We start from the raw sequence: 11,794 nt of genomic DNA on the forward strand, positions 1-11,794 counted from the left end.
GTGTCCCAGGATGGCACAGGTGGCCATGTTGCCACTTCAGCGGGGTGGGTCTCTGGCATCTGCTTGCTTGGCTGCATCTGCTGTGCCTGATTCCTCACCTGGCCTGGGGTCATGGGGTCATTTCCTGCTCATCACTGCTTTCTCCTATCATTGATCTTACTCCCAGTGGTGGGCCTGGGACCTGGAGAATTAAGACGGAAGGAATGTGTAGCCCTGAGCTGGCTCTGGGTCTCTGATGACTGGCTAGTCTGTTGGCACTGTTGATGTTGCTGGTTGATGAGTGGAAGAGATCATTGCTCTTCTTGAGTGGGTTCCCCTTGAATCAGGAGCGGCAGGAGGAGCGCTGGGTCCGAGCGAAGCAGACTGAGGCACAGGGAGGCTGAGTGGAGGTTGTGCTGGGTGTCTGGCGCAGAGGAGCGGAGGGTTTGTTGCTGGTGAGGAAGTGTTCTCAGTCATGGTCCAAGTCCTCGTCATCCTCAGGGAGCTCCTCTAGCCTTGCTCCGCCCCTGGCCTGTCTGCCTCGGAGGGGGACTGGATCCTCTGCGCAGATCATGGCCAGGAAGTGGGCCAGGCTCCTGGCCGCTGGGTCCTGATGAGGCAGATTGGGTTGATCTTGGTCCCCATACAACTGTCTATACAGGAAGTCAAGGATTCCACCAGAGGCCCGTGGCGGGGCTGGGGGGTTAGGGGAGGAGTCGGCCGCCGCAGCCTCCTGCATCTGGTCCCCTTTCTCTTTGTCCCCTCCCACGTTAGCTTCCTTCACCTGGACCCCTTGTGCGCCATCCTCCTGCACGTCGTCATCCGCCTGCGCGTCCTGCGAGGTGTCTTGCAGGCCGTCATGCAGGCCACACTGACGGTAACGTTGCAGGTCGTCTTGCAGGGCTTCTCGCAAGACGACATCACTACCGATGACGTGCAGCTCCAGGTAGTGGCTCCCGTGCAGGAGGGGCTGGGGTCTTTCTCTGGGAGCGACTCTGACACAAAAGCGCTCGCACAGCATCATCCAGAACTCAGGTGGGAGGTGTAGGACCCGGGAGCCCCGGGGCATCAGGGCCCTCTGTTCGGCCTGTTCCTCAGTCCGGATGGTGACAGTGCCCACGAGAGGGGGCATCTGGGTCAACAGTTGGGTTATGGCCATGGCGATGCCACGGTCTGTGAGGAGGGACGAGTCCAGGATGAGGCGCAGGAAGCGCGTGGCTGGCAGTAGTGCCACTTCCAGAGTGGGCGCGGGCAGCAGCGGGAGGTGCTGCTTCATCTTCAGGATTGCCAGCATGGCTATCGGGGCCAGGGCGTCCTTGCTGATGTGCAGGTCTCGGAAGAAGTGCAGAAAGAGGCTCCTCATCTGGTCCATGTTGAGATGGACAAGGAGGTTGCTGAGTATTTGGTCCAGTTGTACCGGAGTCAGGGCCTCTTGCTGTTGGGTCTGCCTACTTGGCTCTTCCTGGGGAGGTGCATGTTCATTCTCCTTTTGTTCTCCCAATTCTGGGAGTTGATCCCTGAGGGACCGTTCTGTGGTGACAGGACTCTGGGGCCAGGTGGCAGTGCGGGCCCGGGTGGCAGTGCGGGCCCGGGTGGCAGTGCGGGCCCGGACGGCATTGTTGGCCCTGGTTTCAGTGTGGGCCTGGGTGTCAGTGCGGGCCCGGGTGTCAGTGCGGGCCCGGGTGTTAGTGCGGGCCCGGGTGTCAGTGAGGGCCTGGACGGCATTGTTGGCCCTGGTTTCAGTGTGGGCCTGGGTAGCAGTGTGGGCCCGGGTGACAGTGTGGGTCTGGGTGGCAGTGTGGGCCCGGGTGACAGTGTGGGCCTGGGTGGCAGTGTGGGCCCGGGTGACAGTGTGGGTCTGGGTGGCAGTGTGGGCCCGGGTGTCAGCGTGGGCCCATGTGACAGTGTGGGTCTGGGTGGCAGTGTGGGCCCGGGTATCAGCTTGTGCCCGGATGACAGTGTGGGCCCGGGCGACAGTGTGTGTCTGGGTGGCAGTGCGGGCCCGGGTGGCAGTGCGGGCCCGGGTGACAGTGTGGGCCCGGGTAGCAGTGTGGGCCCGGGTGGCACTGTGGGCCCGGGTGGCAATGTGGGCCCGGAGAGGCCCATGGTTGGGGTTCTGCAGCGGCAGAGAACTGCTGCCATCTTGTTCGGGCCTCTCCATGACATCGCAGTGGAAGCGGCCGAAGAACTTGGCCCACTGCCCCGGGAGAATTACGGTGAGCCTGTCATTATTCAGGGAGGCTAGATCCTCTGTGTTGAGAAGGATCATGATGGGCTCCTCGGTGCTCTCCAGGTAGCAAGACCACACATCCAAGGCAGCCTTTATCGCAATGGTCTTCATCATCAGCGGCGGGGAGTTGGCTTCCATAGGAGAAAGGTCTCGGGAAAAGAAAGCGCAGAACACTCTTTTGCCGCTTTGCTCATCGACTTGAATGAGGGAGGCGTACAGAGCGGTCATGTTGACTCCTGTGTCCAAGTAGAACTGCTTGTGGCACTTAGGGTGATGGAGGAGGGGTGCCTTGCGGAAAGCCCGCTTCACACTTTCAAAGGCCTCCTGCTCCTCGTCACCCCAGTGGAAGTGGTTGGTGGTCAGCAGCTGCCGCCGCAGGGGCTCCGTGATGGCAGCGAAGCGCTCCACGAAGTGGCAGTAGGGGGACATCAGTTCCATCAGGTTTTGCAGGGACTCCTTAGAGAGAGGGATCGGGTAATCCCTGATGGTCTTCACGACGCTCTTGTTCAGCCTCACCCCTCTGGGGGTCAGGACAAAGCCCATGAATTCGACAGTGTGTTGGTGGAACAGGCTCCTGTCCAGTGAGCAATAGACGTGGTGGCGTCGGAAGCGGACCAGGACTTGGCGGATGTGTCGGAGGTGCGCCTCCTGGCTCATTGAGTAGATCACAACCTCATTCCCGTAGGAGAGCACAAATTTGCCCAGCATGTCTTTTAGGATACAGTGAATCACGCTCTGAGGGATGAGAGGGTCTGAGCAGATCTCAAAGGGCTGATAGCTTTCCTTCTTTTGAAGCTCCAAACCAAACGCTACTTTCCATAGCTCTTCTGCTTCCTTTTTCTTGCCTTCCTCCACAATGATCCCACGCAGCTCCAGCCTTGTGAACCACGTAGCTCCATGTAACTGTTGGAACAGTTCTGGAATTATCTGTCTATCCTCCTGCGATTCCTCCTCTTCATTCCCTAGCTTGGCTGTTTCTTGCACCCCAGCACCCACAGGTTCCGGTGGAGCCACAGAGGGACACGTGTCGGCGGTGTTGCTGTGATCACTGTCTCCAGCCTGCTGAAGCTCAGAGGGCTCTGATTCAGAAAGATCATCGGATCCGTCTGAGCTTGGCTGGTCGGAAGTCTCATCATCTGCTTTCTTCGGGTTGAACACGTCGGCAAGGTCGGAATACTGGGGCAACAGTCCGGGCAGCAGGCTTATGGCATGTCTCTCGAGCGTGGTAGATGGTGGGAGTGGGCTGAAGCAGTTCTTCAGGCAGTAGGGAGAGTGGAAGGTGCAGCGGCCTCTGGCCCAGTCGATATCAGGGGAGTGGACTCGGAGCCAGTTGATGCCCAGGACCACGGAGAAGTTGGGTGAAGGAACGATGTCGAATTCAATAAGCTCATGGTGGTTCTGATGAAAGCATACCAGAGGCTCAGTGTGCAGCCAAACGGGCTCGTTGCCAATCAGGGAGCCATCCATGGTGTGGATGGACTGTGGGTAGGGCTTCTCGAACAACTCAACATAGTGCTCTTGGGCAAACCTCTCATCCATGAAGTTGGAGCTTGCCCCCGAGTCCACCAGCGCCTGTACCGCGACACTGTGGTAAGGGTTCACTCTCACCATGAGCAGCAGGAAGACGTGCCTGCGATCGATATCGGGCTGGATTTCATAGGTCAGCCAGCTGCTGACCGGCCACTTCTCCGGAGCAGGTGAGTCCTTTCTGGCCTCACCTGGAGGGTTCCGAGAGTGGGTCTCTGGACGCATCCTGAGCATGGCCTTTCTCTCTGCCAGGTTCTCTTCTATCTGCAGGACGAGGGCCATCAGACTGTCCAGCGAATCTGGCTGAGGGAGCTGGAACAGATACTGCCTGATCTCCTCATTGAGCCCCAGGCACAGGTGGGCCTGCAGGACTTCGTCTGGCCAACACAAGGTGGGTACCAGTTCCCGGAACTCGTTGATGTAGTCAATGGCGGCGCGATCCCCTTGCGCGATGTTGAGCATGGTGTCTTCCGCCACACGCAATTCCTCCTTGTAATGGAACGTGTTTGTCATGGCCTCCATGAAGGCTGGGTAGTTGGTAAGCAGGGGGCTTCTTTGCCGCTTCAGATTTTGGGCCCATTCGAGGGCCGTGTCTGAGAGGTGCCTGATAATGAACCTCACTCGCCGGCGGTCGTTGCGGAACTTTCTTGGGTAGCCTTGTATGATCATGTGGCAGTGCACGAAGAACTCCGGGTAATCTCTTCGATCGCCCGAGAAGATTTGCGGGTCTGGCACGCGGCCCATTCTGATCGCTTTCATCAGGATCTCTATTGCTATTTTTTGCTGTTCTTTGAGGTCTTGCATCCAGAAGTACATAGAGGTGAAGGAGCTGACCCTGCCCCTTAATTCCAACTCACCGGGCTCCTCCTCCTCCTCCTCCTCCTCTTCACTTAGGTCAGTGTCGTCGTCTTCTTCGTCCAGCTCTCCCTCATTGACTGATGCTTCTTCCATCTCACCAGGCGCCTCACCGATGGGATCCCCCACTTCCTGACGGGAAGCCTTGCATGACTCCTCCAGGTCTTGGAGTAGGTCATTGGGTGGATCCTTTATTTCACTATGTCGGCCACTGGATGGCTCCTCCATGTCTTGGAGGAGGTCAATGGGCAGCTCTCCCATTTCCTGGGCTGGGCCTTGAGCCAGCCCCGCCGCCTCCTGTACCGCGCCTTCTATCTCCATGGTGGTGTTGGATGAGCCCTCAGAGGACTCCATTTGTTTTGATGATGGATTCTTACGCTCCATCATCGTCTCAAATGAGTCTTCAGAGGGTTCTATCATTTCGTCGGATGGAAAGGAGTGTTCTCTGAAGACTGGTAAGGTGGTGATGCGTCCAGTCAGTGACTGGGATCACAGCGATCAGAACCTGGTGGGGGTAGGGAGATGGGCAGTAAAGGCAGTGGTTTAGGGTCTTCAGAGGTCAGGGTCAGATTCCCCAGAACAAAGTGAATTTCCAACACATTAGAACAGAGAGAAACTGGGGAAGCCTTCGGGTCCCATGTGTGGTACCCACAGGGAGAGAATAGAGAATATGTGTCAACCCCTGACCTTCTTGCCTACTCTCTCCCAGGCTTCCTCTGCCTATCTGGCCTGCCTGCTTCCCAACGGCTGTGAGAAATTCACAGCCCATAAATTTGGTGGGGTGATGGGCCCAGAGCACCATCACAGGCAGGCACCTGGCAGAACACACTGGCCGCTTCATTCCACCCTGGCACACGTGTCTGGTCAATGCTCCTTCCCTCCCGTGGTCACCCGAAAGCCACTGAGCTCACATGTCAGTGCTATCCAAAGCCAGCTCTGCAGGCCAAGTGCTCTGAAGCAAGCTTGGCCTTGGTGTGAGACGAGAGCTTCTAGCAGGGATGTCTGCTATTTAACAAGTTCAGGGGAAGAGGAGAAAATGGGCACTTGGCCACTATCCTGTCAGCTGGCTCAACTGCCCCAAATAGCTTTATTTCCTCCCCTAAATTCAAAGTAGAAATTGTGTGTGTGTGTGTGGAGGAGGGGCGGGGGTTGGGCGCTGGATATAGAGCTCTGGATTCTGGGTTTTATTTTTCCCGTAAATATTTAGAAAACAACGAGGAGGTGCCAGAGATTTGCACGTTGCGATGTGATCCTAATTCGGAATTTTTTGGCTAATTTCTCTTCCTCTCTTTCATCAACTTGCAATGCTGTGTTTTCCTCAACTCAGAGCTGTTGAGGAAACTTGCCAGTCATCTCCCCACCCCGCCTAAAATCTCTACTTTTCCTGGATTGCCCTCTCTGTCTGTGGGGTTCAGGAACTTCCAAAATTTGGCTTCAGTTCCACACGTGCAAAACGTATTGACTTGATCTCCCCACTCCCCGCTCCCAGTCTTACTGGGTAGGGCTGACCCCTTCACTCTAGCAGACATACCCTCTCTGTTGCTAATTGGTTTTCCCCTAACATAGGGGTGTATCCAGTTGAGTTGTGATTGAGTGAGGAGTAGAGGTGGGAGGTATCTTTGACATCTGATTGTCTTGGAGTGGACTTTTGAAAATCTAGTCATGGTGTTTTTAGTGGACCAAGACTGAATTTAAAGCGATGTTTTGGTGGGGTTTTGCACATTTCTTCTCTGCTGGGGCACAGCAAACTGAGTTCTGGCCACTCAGTCGGTTAGCTCTATGGTTACTGCTTTTTATTTGTGTAACACCTTTTGTTACTTCTCGGTTTTCTCCATTAAAAACAAACATTCATGCTCTTCTGTAAAACTCTTCATCGCCTAACGTCCAAACCATCCAATGAGATACAAAATTCTGATCTGCTGTTGCTCGAAATTAAGTAAATCGTTGTTAGCGTGTCAGTTAAATTTGATCCCGGAGGACCTCTGATTAACACTTTTGTTGTTTATTTGCTGTCTACATTATTAAGTCCAAATCTTTTCGCATAAAATTCCCGACACATAAATTCCCCAAAATCATTTTCTGGCTAAAATTTTAAGGCTATAGAATAATAGAAAATTCTGATCATGCTATTTCTCAAGGTAGATATAATATTTTTTTAGCATAAAATCTCCTCATCACCATCTTCTTCATCATCACCATCTCTGTCACCATCAGCATCTCCATCTTAGCAACATACACAGAATACCTTGCATAAATTAACTTATTTTCTCTTTATAAAAAGTCCTATAAGCTCTGTGTTATTCTAAAACTCCAAGTCTCTGGTATAAAGTTCTAATAGAAATACTAAATTTGACTAAGTAATTCACCTAATTTTTTATTAGGAATAAAAATCTCAGTATGTCTCTTAAGACCCATAAAACCCTTTTTTGGCTAAAATTTTAAATTGGCTAAAATATAAAAGTTAAAATATAAAACCTCAGCATCTCACTAAAAATACTTAAAACTATTCATTGGCTATTATTTCAAATAAAAAAATTGATAAAAGTTAAAATCTCATATGTCTTAAAACCATTGGCTAATATAAATTTAAATTGATTAAAATTTAAAATCTCAATGTTTCCTATTATTAATATTAAAAATTGTAATATTTAAAATTTTAATTGATTAAAATTTTAGTATATCAAAGTCCTTAAAAGTCTGTTGGCTAAAATTCAAGCTCCTTAGCAAGATGATTTAAAAACTAGATATATACCCCCTCTTTATTATAAAGTCTACAATTATTAATATATTTACAAATTTGATGATATAATTGATTAAGCCCTTCAACTTTCTTGTCCTCAACCTAAAATCTAATATCCTCAGCACGTCATAAAAAAATCTCATCTTAATAATCCTTTTAATATCAAAGCTTAAACTTTTAACAAGATGCATAAAAGTTAACTCATAACTTCTCTATTTAAAGGTTGCAAATGTTTTTTTTCACTGTTTATAAAATATAAAATTTCAATCACTTGCCATACAACAAAATTTTTTACCATGTAATTTATTTGCAATCTGACATATATAGAACCCAAAATCTTACCTAACTACTTCTTAAACTCTTTATTGACTTAATTCCAAACTTCGAAGCATGATACAAAAATTTGACCATGTCATTTCTCAAAATGAAAGGTCACACTCCCTTGCAAGTTACTTTAATTTGGTCCTGTAACTTCTCTGTAAAAGCCTATAATATTTCTTAATCACCTTTAAGACAATATCTGAACTCCATGGAATAAAATAAACATTTTATTTTATAATTTCTAGGCACACTGCTCTTATCAAACACAGAAATTTCGCCATGTCCTTCTTTAAGATTTCTTAATGGCCCAAATCCAAATTCCTTAGGAGGCACAAAAATGTGATCCTGTCATTCTTCCAAATAGTGTCTAAACCTCTTTGCATGCTATGGGAATTCAGTCATATGACCTTCACATGAGCCCTGCCCCGCCTACCCATGACTTGCTGTGCATGGTACAGTTCCTCAGCATGAACTACTAAGTGGATGCACTTTTGCCAAAGTGTGCCTCCTCTGAGCTGTCCATGCTCATTTATTATCTAGTTCATCAAATCCAGACACCTTAGCATAAAATTTGTTTTGCCAGCAAATTCCCCTGGAGACAAAACTCTTATCAGTCACTCCTTAAAACACTATATTGGCTAACATCCCAGTGCCTCTGCATTGAGGGTTCAAAAATGAGATCATACTCCTCCCTAAAATGAAATGCTCAAATGCCTTCAGCTCTCACATGAAATCTCATCTCCTTGGCGTGTTATAAAAATCTGATCATATTATCTTTATCATAAAAATCTACTTTTGTAGCTCTGCTGAAATGCATAAGTTTGATCATGTAACTCAATTTGAAACTTTTCAAGGTTTCTTCATTGCCTTGTAACATAAAGTCCCAACTACTTAACATAAAATGCAACGTTTTACCATGTAATTTATCTTCAGACTGGTCTATAAAAAAACCTAAATCTCACCCCGTCATTCTTTTTAAAGCCTTTATTGGCTTAAATCCAAACTTATTAGCATGATATAAAAATTCGATCTTGTCATCCCTTAAAATAAAATTCACACTTCCTAGCACAGTATATAAAATCTGATCCTGTAACTCTGCCTTAAACTCACACACTCCCTCTCTCAGTTGTGGAATTATGGAATAAAAGGCCAAGTTCTTAGCATAAAATGTGAATTTTATTTTATAATTTCACTGCGTACTGTTTATCAAATACAAAAAAAAAAATATCATGATGTCCCTCTCTTCGAACTTCATTGGCTAAAATCAAATTTCTAGGCGTGTGGAAGAATCTAATCATGTCAGTGCCTGGAAATAAATTCCCAATATTTCTGCATGCTCCCAGTGCTGATCATGGGAGTCTCCTGATTGAAATCTCTCAGCTTGGGTGCCAACATCAATCCAACCTTCTTGGCATGTTCCCAGAGTCAGACATTGGCATCCCCTCGACCCATAAAGTCCAAATGTTTTTAGCATGATGCCTGAATTTGTGGCTGTTCCTTTTCATGTTATAATTTTCAGTATTTCCTCATTGCCTATAAGGTAAGAGTCTGAGGCCATTAGCCTCAAAATACGTTTTATCATGTTTATCCGCAGACTTATCTCCCACAAGCAAAATCCTCACCATCGCATTTCTTAAAACCTTTTGGCAGCAACCCAAACTCTTGAGTATGATTTAAAAGTTTGATTCTGTCACTTCCCAAAATAAAGTCCAGATTTCTTCCTCCAGACCCCCAAATCTATTCATGAAAGTCCTGCTTAAAATCTTTTCAAGTATCTCCATCGCTGACAAAATACCTGGACATCTTAGCATGATACCGATTTATGGTGGTATTCTCAGTTTAAAACCTTCCCTGTTTCATATCCCCAACACAAAACCCAAAGGCCTGAGCGTGGAATGAAAATTGCACCACGTATCTGTTAAGCTGAAAAATCTTCACGTTGCTCTTCGTTACTTAGGATACAAAGCCTAAGCTTTAGCCCCCGTTCCTCCTCATACTTCCCAGGAAGACTTGGTTTCCTACTTCTTGCCCCCAAACAAATCTCGATTTTTTTTGCCTCCAGGTCTTTTGTGCATATTTAAGCTGGTACCTCTGTGTACAGTTCATTAATTCATACAGCGGCATGTCCTGATTCTTTTTTCTAGGACGGGCACTGGATCCTGGGGGTAAAGAAATGGAGGCAGCTTCGCCTTGCTGGACATCTGTCACCAGCAAGGAGGTGGGACCACGCCCTCGCAGTTACAGGCCACGCTGGAGGTGAGCATGGGGTTTTGGGGGGCAAGGCTGGGAGGTCTCCCTTCCACCCCTGGTGAGCGTATCCTCTCAGGGTTCTCTGGGCTCAGCTGTCCATCCTGTGGTGAGGCTTTTGGGCCGTCATTTCCGAAGGTGGGGGTTCCCCCGCCCTCTCACCTATCCCTCCATGCCCACAGCTGCCCTTGCCCCTTCTCTGGCCTCTCAGTCTTACCAATGTCGTTTCATCTATGTTGAGGTCTCAAGCCACAGGACGATTTAAAAAAATATCTACTGATTTGGAAATCCTCATTTCATACCCCCCTCCCAAGTCAGGCTTGAGTGCACCTGGTTTGGGGTCTTTGAGTCAGACCCCCTACCCCCGGCACCCACAGACAGACACCCCAGCCTCACCACCTGCCGTGCCCAGAGCCTTCTTGTTCAGGACAGCTCCCTGCTGGCCTCCGAGCAAGTGGCCCATTGGGTCGGGGCTGCCAACGTGTGTCTATGAAGGGTTGGGTGAGGGGGGGGTGCGGGGGGGCCAATCCCTCAGCAAATACCTCTGCCTGTCAGCTCACTTGTACAGTAAAGGAAATCTGATTTTAAAAATAGAGCTTGGAAGAGGAGATGAGAGGATATTTAGGAGCAGAGTTGAGCCTGGGGTAAGAGCGGGGGGCGGAGGAATTAGGGGAGAGGTGAGGACACAGGAGGAGGGCGGGAGGCCCAGTTGCTGCGAGGAAGGTAGAGATGGTGTATATGAGGGCGGAGGGAGAGGAGGGGGATTGGGACTCCCTGTTCCATGCTCCCCTTTTCTGGCCTCTTAGACCCCCGCCTTCACAGGGGACCCTGGCTCTCTGGGCTACCAGGATGGGTGTCAGGGCCAGCATCACACGAAGACGCTGCCAGCCTCTAGGACATACTCAGAGCCATCTGGGTTTGAAGGACCAGGGCTGTGGTCACTCCTCATTTAGCTTCGTAGTTGGGAGTGGGCACAGAGAGCGGTGGCTCCCTGGGGACCCATGAGGAGGGTCCCCGTGGACTGTGGCTTCTACAGGGGGCTGCTGGGCTGGCAGAAATCACATTGGGGTGCCTCCCTTCCAGCCCCCTGCCTTGTCCGTTCAATTGCGTGGCTTGTGGCTAGAGACCTTGACCCAGAGCCGCCAGTCTCCCTTCCCCTCAGTTTGTGAATGTCAGGCCCCACTGCGCCTCGGACTTCATTGGGGAAACTGAGTCTCTGGAAGGGCATCACTGTGACTCAGGACACACAGTGAGTTCTGGCAGAGCTGGGGTTGCCCCCAGGGCCTCTCTTCTAACCCCAAACCGGGCTTGGTTGGGGGGCCTCTTGGAAAGGGTCCCTGAAGCCCCTCACCACCCCTCAAGGTGAAGGGCAGTGCCCTGGACCCAGCCATGTTCCTGCAGCCAAGTCCCTGCCCCCCCCCCTTGATTGGCAGTTCCAGGGGGTAGCTGGATCACTCTCCCCAGAATAACCCTGGGAGGGGGAAAGTATCGCCCAAGGGAGGGGCTGGGACAGGGGTCACAGAGAGAGTCCTTCCTAGCTGCCCAAATCAGACGGGCCAATGAGCTGCTCCCAATGCTGCTCTTGCCTTTCAAGGCAAGTGGGTAAGGGAAGGAGCCAGCCAGCTGCCAGCTGGGCCCCACGCCTACTTTCAGGGTGACCCGCTCCTGCTGGGCCCTCAGTTTCCCTGGATCTGCTAGGAGGGTTGGGTAGTGGTCTTCTCATTTTGTTCCTGTCACTTTGGGGTCCTGAGAGGTGTTCGAAGGGTGACCCTGGGGAGCTTTGGTGAAGAGAGGGGTTTGGCAGAGCAGGTGGAACTCCGGGACCGCACCCACCCTGCCTCAATTCTTATAAATGGGGGTCCCTTCTATTTCATTTAGTTAGAGGCCCCCACATC

General features: G+C 50.3%; 1 protein-coding gene across 1 annotated transcript; it reads right to left on the bottom strand.

The window, feature by feature from the left end:
• Positions 1-448: 448 nt before the first annotated feature.
• RTL1 (retrotransposon Gag like 1) lies at positions 449-5,011 on the bottom strand (the record flags this gene model as incomplete). The annotated part of the gene is made up of 1 exon (XM_080683749.1): positions 449-5,011. One exon carries the CDS (start codon positions 5,009-5,011, stop codon positions 449-451), a length of 4,563 nt encoding a protein of 1,520 aa, XP_080539875.1.
• Positions 5,012-11,794: the final 6,783 nt, after the last annotated feature.

The sequence above is a fragment of the Plecotus auritus genome (genome assembly GCF_963455305.1).
Source record: "Plecotus auritus genome assembly, chromosome: 1".
NCBI lineage: Eukaryota > Metazoa > Chordata > Mammalia > Chiroptera > Vespertilionidae > Plecotus > Plecotus auritus.